General features: G+C 54.1%; 2 protein-coding genes across 2 annotated transcripts in view; one reads left to right on the forward strand and one right to left on the reverse strand.

Annotated features, from left to right (window-relative positions):
- Window positions 1–5937: 5937 nt before the first annotated feature.
- Window positions 5938–20347, forward strand: GPRIN1 (G protein regulated inducer of neurite outgrowth 1). The gene is made up of 2 exons (XM_008015377.3): window positions 5938–6046; window positions 16274–20347. The coding sequence occupies exon 2, from the start codon at window positions 16317–16319 to the stop codon at window positions 19335–19337; it is 3021 nt and encodes a 1006-aa protein (XP_008013568.3). The 5' UTR covers window positions 5938–6046; window positions 16274–16316; the 3' UTR covers window positions 19338–20347.
- The window catches only part of CDHR2 (cadherin related family member 2), a 47563-nt gene continuing 47236 nt past the window's right edge, over window positions 20328–20654 (reverse strand). The window contains exon 32 of the mRNA XM_008015383.3: window positions 20328–20615. Within this exon, the coding sequence (XP_008013574.1) occupies window positions 20475–20615 (141 nt within the window). The 3' untranslated portion in view covers window positions 20328–20474. The remainder of the gene's footprint in view (window positions 20616–20654) is intronic.

The raw sequence follows: 20654 nt of genomic DNA on the forward strand, positions 1-20654 counted from the left end.
AGATTGGACCAGGCCTGCTTCCTGACTCCGTCACGCCACCAACTGTGGCAGCGGAAGTTCACATAACCTCTCTGAGCATTGGTTTCCTGAGTCCCAAAATGAGGACTCCCCATAGGACTAGTAGGAGAATTACATGCAATACTGATGAGAAAGTGCTTTGTAAATTATAGAGTGCTGTAAATTGGGAGTGATCAGTTAGAATAGTTAATATTGTTGATTGTTGTTGTCATTGTTAGGGCCAAGAGGTAGGGCAGGGGAGCCAAAATCAGCCCTGAGATTAGAGAGGGAGCCCCTGGCCAGTGTCCAGGAAGGACTCCTTTCCCTGGCAGAATGAGGGACATGGGTGGGGGCTTCCTGGGAACACCTGCAGGATATCAGGGAGTGGAGGAGGGCACAGAGGTCCTCTTGTGCCCAATTTCTCCCTCTCAAGTGCTCCATCCCTTATTGTCCACCCCCAACTCATTGTCCCCTGCCCTAAGGTTCAACTTTGCTTTCCAAATAAGCTCTCTGGGATAACTTGAGCCCAGGAGTTCGAAATCAGCCTGGGCAACATAGCAAGACCCTGTCTACCAAAAATACTAAAAATTAGCTGGGTGCAATTGCTCACACCTGTAGTCCCAGCTACTTGGGAAACTGAGGTGGGAGGATTGCTTGGGCTCAGGTATTGGAAGCTGCAGTGAGCTGTGATCATGACACTGCACTCCATCGTAGGCAAAGCAAGACCCTGTCTCCAAAAAGAAAAAGAAAAAAAGGCTCTTGGGCAGTATGGGAGAGAGGGCTGCCAAGGAGCAGCTGGGCCGTGATTCAGCCTGAGTCATCATCCAAATCCTGGAGCCTCCCTCATCCAGGTCGGGCTGCAGCTGCTGGGGGTGAAGGGGTGCAGCGAGTGGGGAGGGGGCCTGTGTGAGCAGCAGGCTGTGTGCATATGTGCCCAGGCCAGGGCTCTCGTGACCACCAGTGCAGCACTGTGAGGGCCTGGGGGCAGTGCCTATGAGGAGCTCAGGGTGGGGAAGGTGACCCGATGTGCATCAGTTATCTGGGCTGACTGAGAAGGTCGGGTTTCCTCGTGTGTGTGCGTGTGTGTGTGTGTGTGTGTAGCATGTGCACATGTATGAGGTTGTTGTATGTATGTCTGAGCCGGGCTAGAGTTTGACTCCCAACTTTGTTACTTTCTAATTGTGCAACCCTGGCAAGTTACTTAACGTCTCTGAACTTTTTAGTTTCCTCACCTATGAAATGGGAATAATTGTATTGTCTCACATGGTTTTCTTTAGGATTAAATAGAGTGAGGTGAAGACTGTAAAACACGTATGTACAGTAAGTGGTATACTACCATCATTGTCATCATCTGGGGAGTCCTGGGTTATACATGGCACACAGGAGAATGGGTGTGGATCCGAGTGTCTATATTCAGAGGGTGCAGGTGTGTGGGGTCTGGGTATTTGTTATTTTTATTTTTAAATAAATTTTTTTAAAATTTCGTTCAATCTTCATAGCCAGCTATAGGTAAGTATTTCTTGAAGGAGCGTGTGCGTGTGTGTGGTGTGTGCACCCCTGAAGCAAACACAAGAGCTTTACAGAAAGTTGGGTTTGTATGGCACTGCCTGCCCTCCACCACCTATACACACACACACACCCCCACACATGCACACACACACAGCACACACCTCTAGTGGCTTCAATTTGCTGAAATATGGCCTAGACCAGGGCCAGTATCCAGGCAAAGAGTTGAGGAACTGTGGATGCTGCTGTGTTGGGAATCTCAGACCTTCTCAAAAGTTTTAGCCTCAAACAAAGCTAGAGTGGGAGTAGCCGCCTGGGTGTGGGAAGGGGATTGTGTTTTATGGAGGAGATATGAACGTGAAAGAGAGGGGGAAAGAGGGCAAGATACATATTTTGTGTGTGTGTGTGTGTGTGTGTGTGTGTGTGCAGGGGTGGCTTTGGGGGGTGGCTGCTGTCTCTGCTCTGGTACAGTCTGCTTGTCTCCATGGTGCCTGTTGCCACACACGCTTGCTTTTCAGAAAGTCACTGGGATTGTTTATTCCACCCCCGGCCTGGGCGCCAGCCAAGAAGCTGCAGGCACTTGTTTATCTTGTGGTGCGTACGAGTGTGTATGGCTCCCCAGCGGCAGAGCAACCCGAGATACATACACACACTCACATGGGGGTGGGTGACCATGTCGGTTGTCACAGGGTGAGCCTGAACCCTAGGATGAGTCACAACCTGGGACCAGATGGATTTTCTCCACACGGGGACAAAGATGACCCCCAACAATTCCAGGTGTATGCAGCACCGATTCAGCAAGGCCCAAAATTCCAGGAGAGTGGGAGAGGCAGGTGGCTTTGGTTCTGTGCTCCATCCCTGACTCCCTCTCCCCCCAGAACAAATCAGTGACCTGGGTCACTGCCCACCCTAGAGCTGGCACTGGGATCCATCCCACCCCACCACATGGGCTGGTGGGGGGGAGGTGGTCTCCCAAGGAGAATGGAGGTGCCGTAGTCAGAAAAGGGAGCGCAGTGCTGGGCTTGCCACAACACTGCTGTCCACAGCAAGGGCATTTGGTGTATTTTTCATCCCTACATCTTCCTTACAGCTCTGAGAGCTAAGCATTGTATATGATGATATCGAGGCTAAGAGAGACTTCAACAAAGGCTACACAGTTAGTAACTGGCAAAGCCAGGACTGAACCCACATCAACTGCCTCCGTACCTGTTTTGAGCTCCTCTGCATTAGCAAGTGCTTTGTTTTGTTGTCTGGAAATTTTCATTTAAAAAATGTTTTTATCAACAAGTCCCTGTGGAACGAGAGTGGTTGCAGAGCATGGCAGAGGACCTAGATTGTAAAGAGGCTCCGATGTTCACATAGCAGGCACTGCCAGAACTCCGACCATATCCCCTTGGGTGCTCTTATCATTTTTGTGCCCACCAGCAGGACTCCCAGCAGCAGTACTGCATCTTTGTCAGAGAGATGCTGTCAGGCTGCTGGGACCCACTTTGCCCACATTCACTGTGGGCCAGGAGTGCCTGGGAATTAACACACAGCCCATGCAACACATTCAAGGGATGGCCCTTAACCAACATCTGCTGGTGTTGGGATATAAATACCCCACCTCCCTTGCCCTCAGCCAGGAGAATTCCAAAATGTGTATTTACCCCATTTTCCAAGAGTTTGCTGCAGGATTAGGCTTCACTCACTCACTGTGGTAGCCGACTTAATAATAACCTCATACTGGCTGCCTTCCCTTCCTGGGTCACCTTCCCACTCCCCTGCTGGTGTCCTTGCACCTCACAAATAAACCACATGCCTTTGATCTTTATCTCCAGGTCTGGGAGCTGCCCTGGGGTTCTGGAGTCCATCCCTGCCTTCCACCTGAGCATCCAGGCCCAACCCTGGTCCTCTCTTTTGCTGACACCTTGCCCTTTCCCTCTGTCCTGGGCACCTTCCATCAGAATTTAAATGCCTTCAAGTCTCCTTCATCTCAAATCCCATCCCTCTGGAGAGACTGTCATTCCTCTTTTCTCTCTCAAAGCCCAGACTTTCTGAGGAAGTTGTCTACTTGCCCACCCCATTTCCTTACTCCCATTTCCTCATCAGCCTACCCCCGACCATGGCTGCCTTCCACCCCCCTACTCCACTGACTGCGTATCATCAACTTTCAAAGTCCAGAGGACACCTTTCAGGCCATATCTTGTCTTCTTGATGTGGTTGACCCTGCCTGCTTTCTGGAACACTCTCTCCCTTGGCTTCTGAGACATAACACTCTCCTGGGCTGCTTCTGGCTTCTCAGATCACTGCTTCTCATTCTTTGCTGCAGCCTCCTTTTCCCAGCCAGTCCCTTCATGTTGGTGTGCCTCAGAGTTGGCCTAGGGCCCTTGTGTCTCCCTGCCTGGTGTGTACTATCCTCCCACGTGCCAACACCCCTCCCATGACCTCCAGCACCAGCTGGAGGTGGATGGGCTCCCTTGTCTGACTTGAGCTTTGGCCACTACAGAACTCAGTTCTGGACTCAAATATATCAGCACGGCCATCCTATAAGCCCCTTTTTCCCCCCAGAACTTGTAAGTTATCTGTCCTTCATCCACCTGGCTCCCCAAGGCAGAATCTCAGAGAGACAGCAGAGATCTCTCTCCCCTCCCACCCACATCCACCTCATGGTCAAGCCCTATTGATTTTAACCCCTAAACAGTTATCCAATCTGACCCCTCCTCTCCAACCCCTACAAATGCTGCCGTGGTTCAGGCATCGTCATCGCTCACCTGAACACCTGCCACAGCCTCCTCACTCCTGCCTAGTCCCTGCTCCTGTCCACCCTCGTCCTGTCCCAGGGGGACCTTTTTCGATCACAGGTTGGTTCTTGCCACTTTTCACATCTGTGAACTTCTCCAAGCCTTAATTTCATTTGTGTCATGGAGCCAGTAATGTTTACTTTGAAGGGCTGTAGGGAGAAAAAAATGAAATGATGAATGTGGAAATAAGGGTTTGTAAGCTCTGAAGCGAAATGGCCTTGTGGGCAGTGAATGAGCAATTTTCAGGACCGGAAATGTGAGGAAGCAGCCCCGGTGTGGTGCTGTCCGTGGTTCTGAAACAGGTCCGACACGCTGAGGTTTTCTCCTTCCCTGTCATGCTGCCTGGAGACGCCAGTCCCACGGATTTTCTTCATTTACCACTTAGAATTATATATATATATATATATATAAAGGATCACGGTGACTTAGGGTTCACTAAGTAAGAGAGGGGAGTAAAACATAAGAATAAGACGTGAGGTTTCAGGAGTTAGACTGCATGGGTTTGTAATCCTAGCCCCACTACTAACTAGATGTGTGACTGCAAACAAGTTACTTATCTGCTTCTGTTTTCTTACCTGAAAGATGGAGATATAATACATTAATATTAACTTGCTCCTAAACGATTGGAAATTGAAATTACATAAAACCTGTAAACAGAATCTTAGCGCCGTGCCTGGCCCTACATAAGCATCATTGCCAATAGTTGTTACCGTTAATTAATAGATGGTGGTGGCTTCATAGTACCGGTGCGAGAGGGTTTTGTCACATCTAGGGCAATTACGGAATTATTTTTTCTTCTCTGGGAAGTCAAGGGGAAGGGAACTCCTTCTCTGCAGGAAAATGTGGAGGGGGTGGGCAGCGAGTCTCCGTGTCCTTGGTGATTCAGATACCACTGGAAGTCCCTGAACACCTACTTTGCCCTTCCAAGACCACCACGAGGTGCTTAATGTTAGTTCTGTTTTACAGATCGGGAAACTGAGGTGCAGAGAGGTGAAATAATTTGCCCGAGGGTACCCTGGGGGAGGGGGCGGGCCCCTGGACTGGGAGGCCGCAGCCAGGGACTGGAAGACGCCTCTGCCGCACCACTACCTCCAGGCGTCCCCGCCATTCGCTGGAGCGTGGGCAGCGGCGAGACAAAGGGCCGGGGGCGGGGAAGAGGAGGCCGGAAGTGCGACCGGGGTGTGGGGGGCGGAGGCGGGAAATTTCCTCGCTGGCGGAGCCGGGAGATCGCGCCGACCTGGGTCCCCATCCAGGCGACGCAAGTCCTCGGCAGGCGACTGCCCCTCTCTGAGCCCCAATTCCCTCCTTGGTCAAGCCAGGCGAGGGCATTCGAGGGGCTGGACTGAGATCTGCGAGACGGCGCGCCCCGCCCTCAGCAAGCGCGCCACAAAGGGGCAGCCTCTCCGGCCCTCAGTCTCCCTGTCTGTGAAGTGGGAACCCGCCCGAGGACGGCGCGGAACCCAGGAGCCCAGGAGCCGCAGTTAGGGTTGGCCAGCGAGGGGCGCCCCTCCCTCGCTCCCTCGGGCTGCGGTTTCCCCGCGGTCACCGCCCCCTCGCGGTTCCGAGGCGGCCGGGCAGCCAGTGCGCATGCCCGGGGCGGGGCGCGGGGCGGGAGCGCAGAGCCGGCGCGGGGGACGGCGGCGCGGAGTCTGCGGGTCCTCCCGCCAGCCCGGCCGGAGGCAGCCGAGGCCGCTCGGGCGGCGGCGGCGGCGGGAGCCGGAGCGCAGCGCGCCCAGGAGCCGGAGCAGCGGCACTGCCTGGTAAGCGCCGCGCCCACACCCGCTGTCTTTCCCGGCGGGCGGCGGCAGCCCCTTCATCCGCTGGCTGCCGCCCCGGAGCCGCTGTCCAGGGTCCTCGAAGCCCCGCGGCGGCGGGGCTCAGACATCGCGCGCGGCATGAGCCTGGGTGTGTGCGCGCGGCAGGGGGCAGTGGGGGTCTTGTTTCCAGGCTCCTTGCCGGGGCGGGTGGGGCGGGGCGGGGGCGGGTCCCGCAGCCCCGGGTCGAACATCCGAGGGGCCCGGCGGGCCAGGCTGCCCTGGCTGCGGGGTCGGCCCCGCGCCCAGCCTCGCCGCCGCCCGCTGGCTTTGTTCGGCACGGCCGCGCGGGAGGGGGGCGCTTCCCGCCACTGGGGGGAGGGCGTCCTCCCGCGTTGATTCATCTTCCCCGGAGCGAGCTCAACGCTCCACTGGCTCCACTCGCACTACTGAGCACACTGGCCGTCACACACCCATTGTGGCACACACTTCGGGGCGCGATCACACACTCACCACCGCGTTCACGCACGGGCGCCTCATTTCCTCCAGTGAGGCCACAGGTCTACACGCACACACACAATGGCTGTTGGTCATTCCATTAGACTCATACACACAGCCACCTGTCACCCAGGGTACTGAGTGGGAGCCTTGCGTACACACCCAGGCACAGCTACGCACTCAAACCAGCCATCGCGGATCACAGCATGGTCCACTCGACAATACTCCCCGATCACAACACACTCGGGGCCACCCTGCCCTGGCCTGCTCACCCCTGCTCATGGTGTCCCTTGCCTACCCGGAGACCCTGGAGTAGACTGCCACCCTTGTGCACACACTCCCTGTTACACACACACTCCTTAGCGTGCTGCCCACTCCCACCCACACTGTCCCACGTTTGCACGTCCATGAACGTCCTTTCTTGCCCTCCTATGTATGTATGTATGTATGGTCTGAGGACCGTTTCTGGAAGAAGGTCTGGCTAACACCTTTAGATTCCTTCTGCCCCGACATCCCAGAGCAGGAGACTTTGCTGCTCTGAGGGCACTAGGAGAGAAGGGGACAAGGGGCAGCAGACTGAGATTCTCAGACGTACACGACTGCCGAAGCCCCTCAAGCCTTTGTTGGTCTTGTCAGCATAGGAAGAGGTATTTGCAGGTGCTTGGCAGCTCTGGCCCTGTTTATGGGTGTAAGGATGGCTCCATGCTGGAAAGAAATCCTAGAGGGAAAGGAATGGCTGGCCAGGTCTCTGTGGCCTGAATGGGCAGTGATAGGGGCTGCTGCTCTTCCTGGGAGCAGGACACAGGCACCTGTGCAACACCCAGATAAGCTCTCCCAAGAGGGAGATGCCCACAGGGTCCAAGTAGCCCCCATGAGGCACAAACACACAGGCCATTCTGCACATGCAGGGTGGACATATGCAAAACAAGCTCTTCTTGAGCAGAACACAGGAGCCAGGTCCTGGCCCCAGAGTGGCCCAGGCTGGTACATATATCCACAAGCAGTCTGCTCACTCCTTTGCACAGCAGGTGAGCCTGCCCACATACCTAGCAGTCATTCCTACCTTCTGCCTCAGTCGGGCCACACTCAGCCTGTTTGTGCCCAAGTGTGCAGGCTCATCTGCTCATAGGGTGTGCACATTCCCACAGGTGGGGGAAGGTATGCAGGGGCATGGGGAGCTCCTGCTTCTTCTATTGCGTGCTCCTTGGCACTGTTACTTGGGAGGAGCCTTGGCCTGACCTCAAAAACCAGAAAGGGAGTTTTAAGAACCAAGTGTCAGGCCAGGTGCAGTGGCTCATACCTGTAATCCCAATACTTTGAGAAGCTCAGGCAGGAGGATTGCTTGAGGCCAGGAATTTGAGACAAGCTTGGGCAACATACCAAGACCCCCATCTCTACAAAAACATAAACATTAGCTGGGTGTGATGGCACATGCCTATAGCTCCTTAGGAGGCTGATGAGGGAAGACTGCTTGAGCTGAGGAGTTGGAGGCTACAGTGAGGTATGATTGTGTCACTACACTCCAGCCTGGGCAACAGAGTGAGACCCTGTCTCAAAAAAAAAACCAAAAACAAACAAACAAACAAAAAAACAGAGCCAAGTGTCAGTGTCCACAATCTTAGAAAGAACCCAGGCTTTGTGCTTGGGCACAATTGGCTTTGAACCACAGTCTTCCTCCCTCCCACCACAGCTGTGTGCCCTTGGTCAAGTCTTCTCCCTCTGACTTCAGTGGCCTCATCTGTGAAATGGGATGATAACGCCACCCTCATGAGATTGTTGTGGGATCCAGATGATAAAAAGAGACTGAGACTGGGTGCAGTGGCTCACGCCTGTAATCCCAACACTTCAAGAGGCCAAGGTAGGTGGATCACTTGAGGTCAGGAGTTCAAGACCAGCCTGGCCAACATGGTGAAACCCTGTCTCTACAAAAAATACAAAAGTTAGCCTGGTGTGGTGGCACATGCCTATAATCCCAGCTACTCGGGAGGCTGAGGCAGGAGAATCACTTGAACCTGGGAAGGTGGAGATTGCAGTGAGCTGAGATCATGCCACTGCACTCCAGCCTAGGCAACAAAGCAAGACTTGGTCTAAAAAAAAAGGAAGTCAGTGAGCATGCTGGGCCCAGGTAATGGAGCTAGGTTCTAATGGGATAGTCGCAGGGTGAGAATGTGGGGCCCCAGGCCTGGGCTGCCTCTCGGAGAAGCAGCTCGAGGATCCTCAGGCCTCCCTAAGATCTAGGAAGGGCCCAGCAGAACTGTGAGCAGTAGAGCCTCTGGGAATGGTCTTGGGGCATTTCTTAAACCCAGGGCTGGCCTATAGCTCTTCCAGATATAACTACCTCCCTTCCCCCATTTCACAGATTGGAAAACTGAGACCCATTGAGTAGAAAAACTTACTCGGAGTCATAGAGGATGTCAGTGACTAAGCTGGGGCTTGACCCCACATCTTTCTACCTCCCTGACCAGGCTCTCTGTCCCTACCCTGGACTTTATCCCATCTCAGAGGCTGGAAAATACAAGTTGGAGATGGGGAAGCCTAGGGACTTTCAAAAGGGGCATGTTATCAGCTGAGCCAAGCTTGCCTCTCAGAACCTGTTTCTTCCTCTGGAAAACAGGACTACAACACCTGCCTGGCAGGTGGGTGGGATTTTCACATAGTAAGGGCTTGATTTGTACAAGGTCACCTCCTGCCTTTCTTGGCATTGAGGTCCAGGGTCCAAACTCAGGTGGCTACAGGCCAGTAGGGTGACATACAGGAAGGGCCGGCTGTGAGAAAAACGACAGTGCAAATTCCATGATTGAGGGCAGCAGACAGTCAGCCTCAGTGTCTAGGACACCATGGGGAAGGGGGGCGGATTGTGGCTGATGGGGGAGTACACCCCCATCTAAGGAGGCTGTCCCTTCGGGGCTCCAGCTGAATGTCGCCAGGCAGGAAGCACGCTCAGATTGCCACATTTTCGTTTTCCAAGAGAAGCTGGAAATCTTACTGGCAAATGAAATCTTCTAATGTTTAGAAGTTAATCAGTTAATTCCTTTTTAAAACTGATTTTAAAATGTGTTTAGCGCTGTGGGTCAAACAAGCACGTCTGAGGGTCAGATTTTGCTGGTCTGTGTCTGCTGCAGGCCCTTTCCTCCCCTGCCCCCTCCTGGGAGCACAGCTGGGCTCTGACAGGCCGAGTAGATAAAAACAGGCCTTCCACAGACACAGACCAGCCCTAAAGTGAGCAGAGTCAGGCACACCCCTCATTTTCTTTAATTCTCATTATAGCCCTGGGGGAGCAGGAGGTGGGTTCTTCAGGGTCCCCTAGGAGGAGAAGGGCGTTGCTTGAAGTCACAGAGCTGATAAGCAGTGGGCTGGCCTGACTTTCTGCCCGGGCTTCATCCAGGAAGAGGAGCTTGTTGGCTGGGCTGGTGTGTGAGGACCCCAGGGTTGGGCTTCCAGGGCTGAAGTGAAGGGTACTGAGGGCCCAGAGCACCCTTCCTATATCCTTTGCTTACTTCTTCCAGCTCCAGCTAAGCTTCCTGTACACCAGCCAGGCAGCTGTTGAATTCCTATTTTCCAGAGAAGGAAACAGGCAGGCATGGGAGGCAGATCTTGGCCCTCACTGGAACCTGGGCCCTTTCTCTCTCTCCCTGTCTCTCTTTGTTTTAAAGACAGTTTCTTGTTCTGTTACCCAGGCTGATCATAGCTCACTGCAGCCTCAAACTCCTGCACTCAAGAGATCCTCCTGCCTCAGCCTCCGGTACAGGCAGGACTATAAGTACATGCCACCACACCTGGCTAATTTCTTTTTTTTTTTTTAATTTAAATTTTTTGTAGAGATGGGATCTTGCTATGTTGCCCATGGGGGTCTGGAACTCCTGGCCTCAAGCAATCATCCCACCTTGGCTTCCCAAAGCACTGGGATTACAGCCGTGGTACTCAGCCCCAGGGCCCTTTCCCTTGACCATCTTCCCAGTCACCCTGGCGTGTAACGTCCTTTTCCATAGCCCAAGGGCCAGATGGATGAGAGGTTGCAAGCTGGCGACCTAGGGGTCAAAGTTGGCTCATGAAAGTGTTTTGGCCGGGCGTGGTGGCCCATGCCTGTAATCGCAGCACTTTGGGAGGCCAAGACAGCCAGGTCACTTGAGGCCAGAAGTTCAAGACCACCCTGGCCAACATGGGGAAACTCCGTCTCTAATAAAAATTTAAAAAATTAGCTGGGTGTGGTGGTGTGTGTCTGTAGCCCCAGCTACTCAGGAGGCTGAGGCACGAGAATTGCTTCAACCTGGGAGGTAGAGGTTACAGTGAACTGAGATTGTACCACTGCACTCCAGCCTGGGCGACAGAGTGAGACTTGGTCTCAAAAAAAAAAAAAAAAAAAAAGTGTTTTGTTTAGCCTGTATGATATTTTTAAAATGAGCCAATATTTAAAATACAGATATCCAGCACTTTGGGAGGCCAAGGCAGGCAAATCACCTGAGGTTGGGAGTTCGAGACCAGCCTGACCAACATGGAGAAACCCCATCTCTACTAAAAATACAAAATTAGATGGGCATGGTAGCGCATGCCTGTAATCCCAGCCACTCAGGAGGCTGAGGCAGGAGAATCACTTGAACCTGGGAGGCGGAGGTTGCAATGAGCCAAGATAGCACCATTGCACTCCAGCCCTCCAACCTGGACAACAAGAGCAAAACTCTGTCTCAATAAATAAATAAATAAATAATAAATTAATAAATTAATAAAAATACAGATATCCAGATTTATGACTTAGCTAAAAAAAAAAAATTTAGGAAACCTGGAGGCACAGAGGCCACATTCACTTCCCTGCTTAAATACTTCCAAGGGACAGGACACACTGGCTCACTAGGTGCTAAGTATAATCCTATTCTAGAGACAGGATCTTGCTGTGTTGCCCATGCTGGTCTGGAACTCGTGGCCTCAAGTGGTCAAGGTATAATCCTATTACTTTGGGAGACTGAGGTGGGAGGATCGCTTGAGCCTAGGAGTTTGGCTCTTAGACCAGCCTGGACAACATGGCGAAACCTTGTCTCTACAAAAAATACAAAAATTAACCTGGCATGGTGGCACACACCTGTAGTCCCAGCTACTTGGGAGGCTGAGGTGGAAGGATCATTTGAGCCAGTAGGTCAAGGCTGCAGTGAGCCGAGATGGAGCCACTGCACTCCAGCCTAGGCAACAGAGTGAGACATTGTCTCAAAGAAAAAGAAAATACTTCCGGGTTTCCGGTTCCCTTAGGCTAACCCCCCCTCCTCCACCATGCCTCCTGATTGGCTGCCTCCTTTTCCGCTGCCACCCCCTTTCCGACTCCACTCCGGCTCTTCATGGCTGGCTCAGATGGTAACCGCCTCAGAGGGGCTTTTCTTGACCACATGTCTAAACCAGCTGCCCACTCCTTTGTCTTCACAGCGTCCATTATTTGAAATAATATGACTTATTTGCTACTTGTTTATTACCCTCCTCCCAATCTTTCTGCATCTATAAGGCAGGGACCCCACATTTCTTATTCACTGCTGTATCCCTAGTCCCAAGAGTAATGCCTAGAACATTGCCTGTGTGCTCAGTAAATGCTGAGTTAATGGAATAATTCCTAATTGGCCACAACTGGCAGGAATTGAGTGCAGTTGCCCCTTTAGAAGGGGCCAGTGCCCTCTAGTTTGCCACAGTCCCCACCACTCCCTCTTGTCTCCCTCAGTCTAAGGATATCAGGAGTCTTTCATTATCTCCCTTGCTCAATTGTTTTCCTTACAGGAGAAAACAAATATTTATCTGTGCCCATATCACTATCAAAAGGCCAAAGATGAAGATGGACTCAATTCATGCCACTCAAATCTGATGCCTGCCTCACCCCTGCAGGCTGGTGACCATCCAGTGATCCCAAGAATTCCAGCAGACCTCTCCCGTGCTTCTGGCCTGCTTCCTACTGCCTCCTGGATGTCACCCTCCATAAGCCCATGAGAACTCCAGTTCCACTTCCGAAACCCAGTGCCCCATCGTCCTCTGCAAAACTGTTCCTCTTCCTGTGTCCTCCTCTTAGTGATGGTCCCCCTCCCCGACCTCATAAGCCAGAGCCTGGGGGACCCAGTAGTGCACAGCATCGACTGCGTCCCCATCCAGAGACCTGAGGTCTGGCTAGGGACCCAGAGGTGTAAATGGCTAGACGCAGAGTGACATGAGCCTGTTACAGGAGGAGCAAGAGGCTGCAGGAATCCCCAGGAAGCTGATAGCCAAACAAGACCCACTAGAGGAGGAGGCGTTTTAACGGAGACCTGAAGGTGTAATAAGAGACAGCCAGGCCAGAAGGGAGGGAGAGATTCCTCCAGAAGAGGGTGTGTAGAAGCTGAGATCGTGGGGGAGAGACAGCGTGTGTGTGTGTGTGTGTGTACATGTTTTAGGGGTGGGAGGGGGTAATGAAAGATAAATCCCAGCACTTGAGTAGAAACACAGGGGCTTAGGAGCATATTAAGAGTTGGACTTTACCCCAGATGTAAGAGGGAGTCATTCAAGATTTCTCTATTGTCCATTAGAAAAAAAGACAGGACTAGGCACACACATAACCACAAGTTAAACATCACAAAGGGGCACACAAAGAAAAGTTTCTCGCACCCTCAGATCCCTGCTCTTCCTTCTGGGAGACAGTCACTGTCAAAGTTTTATAGGATTCCATCCAGAAATTCTCTCTTTATAAATAAACCCATCCATGTGGGTCCTTTTCCTTGGCTACACGCGTGGGATCCTAGTAGCCATGCTGTCCCCTGGTTTTTTCAATTAATTTATCTTGGGTGCTTTCCCTTATTACCCCACACCTTCTAGTAGCTGCCCGGTGCCCCGTGTGGTTGTCCCACAGTTCACAGAACCTGCTTCCCAGTATTGTTCTTATCACTAACCATGCCCTTGGGTACCCCAGGACCATCTTCAGGACCCCAGGTCTATCTTTAGGACCATGCCTAGAGGTGGGCTTGGTGGCTCAAATGCTATGTGTGTTGTAAACTGTGATAGAAATTGATAAATGTCCTTCCAAAAAGATTACAACCAATTTACATTTCTGGCAAGAATGAGGAGGGTTTTGAGCCAGGGAGGGCACGGTTGGCTCTGCATCTTAGGTCATTCAGTCATTCATGGAACAAATCCGTATGGGGATCTTCCTTGCTTACTGCCTGTGTGCGAGGTCTCAACTCTGGGATATATCAGATAGCACAGCGAAGTCCCCACCTCCTGGAGCTGGCATTTTAATGAGAGCAACACACCACAAGCAATAAACGAATGTATGTGATGTGTCAGATGGTGACAGGTACTATGGAGGAAAACTGAGCAGAATAAAAGGGTGGAGAATGCCAGCCAGAGCTGGGGAGGAGGCGGTTTTACATTGCATGGGTCAGGGAAAACCTTGGGGAGCCGACCATGCAGATGTTTGGAGAGAAATCTCTCCATGCAGAAGAAGCAGGCAGTGCCAAGGCATGGAGGCAGGCGTGTTCAAGGCTCAGCGAAGCACCCAGCGTGGCTGAAGCAGCATGAGGGAGAGGGAGAGCAGCAGCAGAAAGGGCAGAGGAGGTGATGGATCCTGAAGGTGCAGGGACTTCTGAGCCATTCTAAGGAGTTTACTTTTACTTTGCGTGCCATGGGGAGACGCTGCCTGGTTCCAAGCAGAGGGGGGACATGATTTGTCTCGGGTTTTACTAAGATCCCTCTGGCTGCTGTGTTGAGAATAAGCTATGGGGCAAAGGAAAACGTAGGGATAATCCAGGTGAGAGATGGTGGGGGTTCACCGAGGGCAGTGGCCAGGTGCTGGATATATTCTGAAGTTAACTCCATTATGTTTTGCTGATAGACGTGGGGTGTGAAAGTCAAGGGTGATTTGGGATTTGGGCCTGAACATTAAAGCGACGGTTTTGGAGCAGGTTTGGAGGGATCAGGAGCTCTGCTCCCTTTGGCTACTGAATGTGTAATGGAACGGGGTTGCTTGTAGGTCCAGCTGCTTGCTGGACCCTCTTCTTCGATATCCTCCAGGCACCACAAACTCAGCTTGTCCAAAAACGGATCTCCCCCTTTCCTACATCTCCTGCCCAGCACCATCACCCACCAGCCCTCACCCTAGCCAGTACCCTGCAGACCACGCCTGCTGTTCCCAATACAGCTTATTGTATTGGTAAATCCAACGTCAGTTTTCCTTTGGATTTCTCAATTCGGCCTTTAACTACCATCTCCAGTACCTCTGCTGTGCTGTCTCTCATCGAGATTCCTGCAACTGCTCAGGGCCTGTTGCAGGGAAAGGGCTAGGTGAATGAATGAAGGATTAAATGGATGAAAGATTAAATGAATGATTTACCAGCTTCCTAATCGGTCTTGGCCAACCCCTGTCCTCCTTCAGCCCAGCCTCCATACCATCCCAGGAGAACCTTTGAAAACACACATATCTGACTATGTCCCTTACTTGACTATAAACCATTCACAGCTCTCCAGGGCCTACATAGACATAAACTGGTGGCCTACAGGCAAGTCTTGTTTGGCCCACCTAGTGTTTGGGGTTTTTTTAAAAAAACCTTGAATTAATTAGCATATTTTACATTAAAGTCTGGATTTCCCACTTAAGCAACTGGAAGAATTGGTACTACCAGGTTGCCTTTTTCCAGGATAGCACTTGGCTGATACAGTAGTAGTTCTCCCTTTATTATTTTTATTTATTTTTGTTTTATTTTTGAGATGGAGTCTTGCTCTGTTGCCCACTCTGGAGTGCAGTGGCACGATCTTGGCTCACTGCAACCTCTGCCTCTCGGGTTCAAGCAATTCTCCTGCCTCAGCCTCCCGAGTAGCTGGGATTACAGGCGTTCACCACCACACATGGCTAAGTTTTTTGTATTTTTAGTAGAGACGGGGTTACACCACGTTGGCCAGGCGGGTCTTAAACTCCTGACCTCTAGTGGTCCATCAGCCTTGGCCTCCCACAGTGCTGGGATTACAGGCGTGAGCCACCGCACCCGGCCATTGCTTTAGACAGAGCATGTGCTCTCTAATTTGCCATAGTCCCCACCACTCCCTTTTGTCTTATACCTAACCCACTTCCCTCACTTAAATTACCTACCTGACCCCTGGACATCAGAGTTTGCAGCCCCTGGCCTAGAGGACAAAAGCATAACTTCTGGATAGTGTGTTGCATGGGGTGGGGTTGAACAGGGAGGGGCGATGGTAAGCAAAGTTGAAAAGTTAGGCTATGGGTGGGGCGCAGTGGCTCACGCCTGCAATCCCAGCCTTTGGGAGGCCGAGGTGGGTGGATCATCTGAGGTTGGGACTTCGAGATCAGCCTGACCAACAAAATACAAAATGAGCTGGGCGTGATGGCACATGCCTGTAGTCCCAGCTACTTGGGATGCTGAGGCAGAAGAATCGCTTGAACCCAGGAGGCGGGGGTTGCAGTGAGCTGAGATGGCACCATTGCACTCCAGCCTGGGCAACAAGAGCAAAACTGTTTTAAAAAAAAGAAAGAAAGAAAGAAAAAGAAAGTTAGGCTGTGACCAAATTGTGAAGGGCCTTGAATGTCATTTTAAGATGTCTTTATACAGAGGGCCACTGGGAGCAGTGAAGCAGGGGAGTGACATGCTTGGGTTTGTGTTTTTAATCCAGGTCCTCTGACAGGTGGGGACCTGACGGGACACAGCACTCAGTGAGGAAGGGGAAAAGGAAGAGGCTCCTCCCCCACTGAGCTTTGGGAAGTCTGAGTCAGCTCTCTCTTTGTTTCAGAACCAGACAGCAGCCTTGGGTGCAGGCGTGGTCCTGAGGGCAGATGGGCACTGCTGAAGACCCGGCCTGGCTCCAGCTGCTTCAAAAGGACTCCAGCCCCCCAGGACCCCGACCCACAGCCTTCTTCTGCCCACAGGATGGGAGCCTGGGGGCTGGCAGCCCGGCCATGAGGGATTACTGCCCCTCCCAGCAAAAGGCGAGCCCTGCACCCCCCAGGTACACCCCTAACCAAAGTCCAGGCATGGAGTCTAGACACAGAAGCCCCAGTGGGGCTGGGGAAGGGGCCTCCTGCTCTGATGGCCCCAGAGGGAGCCTAGCCTGCCCCTCCCCAACCTGCTTCTCTCCCCAGGAGGCACCCTCTGAGGAGACATTGGAGGCACATGGAGCCTCCATCTCAGGGACACCAGAAACCACCATGTCTGGGAAGCCAGAGCCTGTGTCCTCCGTGAATACTGAGCCCAAATCCTCAGATGACAGAATTCCTATGTTCTTGGAGAAGATGGATTCCAAGTCCTCAAAGCAGGCCCATTCCACCTCCACAGGAAAGGAGGATCCTGGGTCCTCGCAGAAGGCAGATCCTATGTTTACAGGAAAAGCAGAGCCTGAAATCTTAGGAAAGGGGGATCCTGTGGCTCCTGGAAGGATGGATCCCATGACTCTAAGAAAGGAAGATCTTGGATCCCTGGGAAAAGTAGATTCTTTGTGCTCCAGCAAGATGGATACAGTGTCACCGAGAAAGGAGGATCCTGGGTCTTTGAGAAAGATGGATCCTGTGTCCTCAGACAAAGTGGACCCTGTATTCCCAAGAAAGGAGGAGGCCAGGTATTCAGGAAAAGAGCATCCCGTGTCCTCAGAAAAGGTGGCTCCTACATCTGCAGAAAAGGTAGATCTTGTGTTGTCAGGAAAGAGAGATCCTGGGTCCTTGGGAAAGGCGGATCCTGTGTCCTTGGAAAGCATGGATTCTGTGTCCACAGGAAAGACAGAGCCTGGACTCCTGGGCAAGCTGACTCCAGGCTCATCCAGCAAGAATGGGCCTGTACCCTCTGGGACGGGGGCTCCTAGGTCCTCGGGAAGGCTGGATCCCACATGCTTGGGGATGGCAGATCCCGTATCTGTGGGAAATGGAGAAACTGTGCCCACCACAAAAGAGGACTCCCGACTCCTGGGAAAGATGGACGCTGCCTCCTCAGGAGAGGGGTGTCCTGTGTCTGGCCACACAGATACTACGGCTTCAGCAAAGACAGATCTCACGTCTTTGAAAAATGTGGATCCCGTGTCTTCAGGCAAGGTGGATCCAGTTTCTCTGGGAAAGATGGACCCCATGTGCTCAGGAAAGCCAGAGCTCTTGTCTCCTGGACAGGCAGAACGTGTGTCTGTGGGAAAGGTGGGAACTGTATCCTCAGGAAAAGAGGACCCCATATCTGTGGAAAGTAGAAAGACATCATCTGAAACAGTGAATCCTGAGTGTTTGGGAAAGACAAACCCTGTGTCTTCAGGTCCAGGTGATACCAGGTCCTTGGGGACAGCAGGTCCCCCATCTGCAGTAAAGGCCCAGCCAGCGACTGGCGGAAAAGGAGATCCCCTGTCTTCGGAGAAGGCAGGTCTGGCGGCCTCTGGAAAGGCGGCTCCCACAGCCTCAGGGAAGGCCAAGCCCCTGGCGGTAGGCAAGGAGGACCCTGTGAGCAGGGGAAAGGCAGACGCTGCCGCCTCTGGACAAGGGGACTCTGTGTCTAGAGGTAAAGTGGTCTCAACTCCAGGAAAAGCAGTCCCGGTGCCCTCGGGGAAGGTGGATCCTGTGTCCCTGGGAAAAGCAGAGGCTATCCCAGAGGGAAAGGTGGGTTCTCTGCCTCTAGAGAAGGGGAATCCTGTTAACACCACAAAGGCGGATCCCAAGGCCTCAGGGAAAGCAGAGGCGCAGTCTGGCGGCAAAGCAGAAACGAAGCTCCCTGGGCAAGAGGGCGCCACAGCACCAGGAGAAGCAGGGGCTGTGTCTTTGAAAAAGGAGACACTGCAGGCCTCAGAGAAGGTGGATCCTGGATCCTGCAGAAAAGCAGAGTCCATCTCCCTTGCTTCAGGGAAGGGAGAGCCTGTGTCCCTGGGGAAGGCCGACTCTGCACCTTCCAGAAAAATGGAGTCCCCATCCTTGGGGAAGGTGGCCTCCCTGACTCTGGAGAAGACCAAGCCGCCCTCCTCCTCCAGGCAGTTAGACGGCAAAGCCCTCGGCTCAGCCCGGTCTCCCGAGGGTGCCAGGGGCAGTGAAGGCCGCGTGGAGCCAAAGCCCGAGCCCGTGTCCAGCACCGAGGCCTCCAGCCTCGGCCAGAAAGACCTGGAAGCCGCTGGGGCCGAGAGAAGCCCCCGCCCAGAGGCCGCAGCGCCCCCACCGGGACCGCGGACTCGCGACAACTTTACCAAGGCGCCATCGTGGGAGGCGAGCGCCCTCCCGCCGCCGCGCGAGGACGCGGGCACTCAGGCGGGCGCGCAGGCCTGCGTCTCAGTGGCCGTGAGCCCCATGTCTCCGCAGGACGGCGCTGGGGGCCCGGCCTTCAGCTTCCAGGCGGCGCCTCCCGCGCCCAGCCCCGCACCCAGACCGCCCTCGCGCCGAGATGCGAGCCTGCAGGTGTCGCTGGGCGCCGCCGAGACGCGCTCCGTGGCCACTGGGCCCATGACACCGCAAGCTGCCGCGCCGCCCGCCTTCCCCGAAGTGCGGGTGCGGCCGGGCTCAGCGCTGGCGGCCGCCGTGGCGCCCCCGGAGCCGTCTGAGCCCGTGCGAGACGTGAGCTGGGACGAGAAGGGCATGACGTGGGAGGTATACGGCGCCGCCATGGAGGTGGAGGTGCTGGGCATGGCCATCCAGAAGCATCTGGAGCGACAGATCGAGGAGCACGGCCGCCAAGGGGCGCCCGCGCCGCCGCCCGCTGCCCATGCGGGCCCCGGCCGTTCGGGCTCGGTGCGCGCTGCGCCGCCGGATGGAGCCGCCAAGCGTCCGCCCGGCCTCTTCCGCGCGCTGCTGCAGAGTGTGCGCCGGCCGCGGTGCTGCTCGCGAGCAGGACCCACGGCCGAGTGATCTGTCCCCATTTTGTACGCCCGAGTTTCCGACCTTCTCAGGCTCCCTTCTTGATCACAGGCCCCTAGAAGGGGTCCCCTCTGCGTGCCACACGCCTCCGAGGGGATGTGCAGCCTCTAGGGCTGTTGCATCCCCATCTTTATAGCCCCTCCCATCACAAACACAGAAGAACCCCTTCTACCAAGCTCCCTTATGGCCAAGAGCCCACGAACCCGGCCAGCCCTGACGCCCCACTGTTCCCTCACAGCCCTCAGCTCTACTCCCGGTCACACTGGGCGACCACGGGGACCTGCTCAGCACCCCCACCTCCCACCCCCTGAGAGCTGGGGCAGGCTCCTGGGATGTCCAGACTGGTGCGTTGTGGTCTCCGGTGGGGCCAGATCCCCAGAACAGGGAGAGACTGCATGCAAGTCTGAGTGGCAGAAGCTTCAAGTGGGTGAGGATCGGTGTGTGAGACCCCTGAGTGGGCACGGCTCTGAATGTGAGGCCCCGGGCGGCACATTAGGTAGAACAAGTGTGAGCATCTCCACTCTGGCTGACCCCGTGGCCGGGGCGTCTCTTGCATGCTGTTGGTGGTCCTTCCCCAGTTCCTATCTCCCACCCGCCTGGTTCCAGCCCCATGCCCTCTCCCACTGAGTCACAGGTTTGAGATTCCCAGAGAGGCCAAAGACAGCTGCAGGAAGTACCCTGGGGGCTCAGCTGAGAGAGAGAGAGTCACAGAAAGGCCAGAGGGTCTCAGGAAGGTCTGGAGGTCACAGCTGGGCTCACAGAAGCTCTTGGGCCCTGGCATCCTGGGTGACAGCTGTTCTTAGGTATTGGGGACAGGACAGAGAGCTCATTCTATAACCACGGTTGTCTTTTAAAGGCCACCCTCTCCAGCCCCTTGTCACCCCGTGCTGTGAGCCCCACAAGTCCCCTGTGACCACTCAGTGCCCCATCCCCACCCCTCCAGCCGCAGTTTTTGGCTACAAACTGTCACAGCATACATTGGTAATAAAATGTTTCCCCAACCCCTGTCTGCCATGATTGGCCAAAAGCAGGAGGCAGGGCAGTGTCATATATTTTCATCTCCAGTGAGACAGGTGCAGTTAGGGTGTGGTGGGGCCTCTTCGAGGGGGGCAAGAGTAGGGGCCTCTGTCACAGGTCTGTGGTGTCCAGGCCAGCGTTGGTGTAGGACGGCCCCTCCAGCTGTCCGCTCGCACCTGCCTGCTGTCTTGACAGGACTACACTCAGGGGCTCTGGATCTGGCTCTGGTGGTGTGTGCGGTGGCCTGTACTCCTGCATGGAGAGGGAGAGGAGGTGTGAAGGGCAAGGTAA

Source organism: Chlorocebus sabaeus, chromosome 23 (assembly GCF_047675955.1).
Source record: "Chlorocebus sabaeus isolate Y175 chromosome 23, mChlSab1.0.hap1, whole genome shotgun sequence".
NCBI lineage: Eukaryota > Metazoa > Chordata > Mammalia > Primates > Cercopithecidae > Chlorocebus > Chlorocebus sabaeus.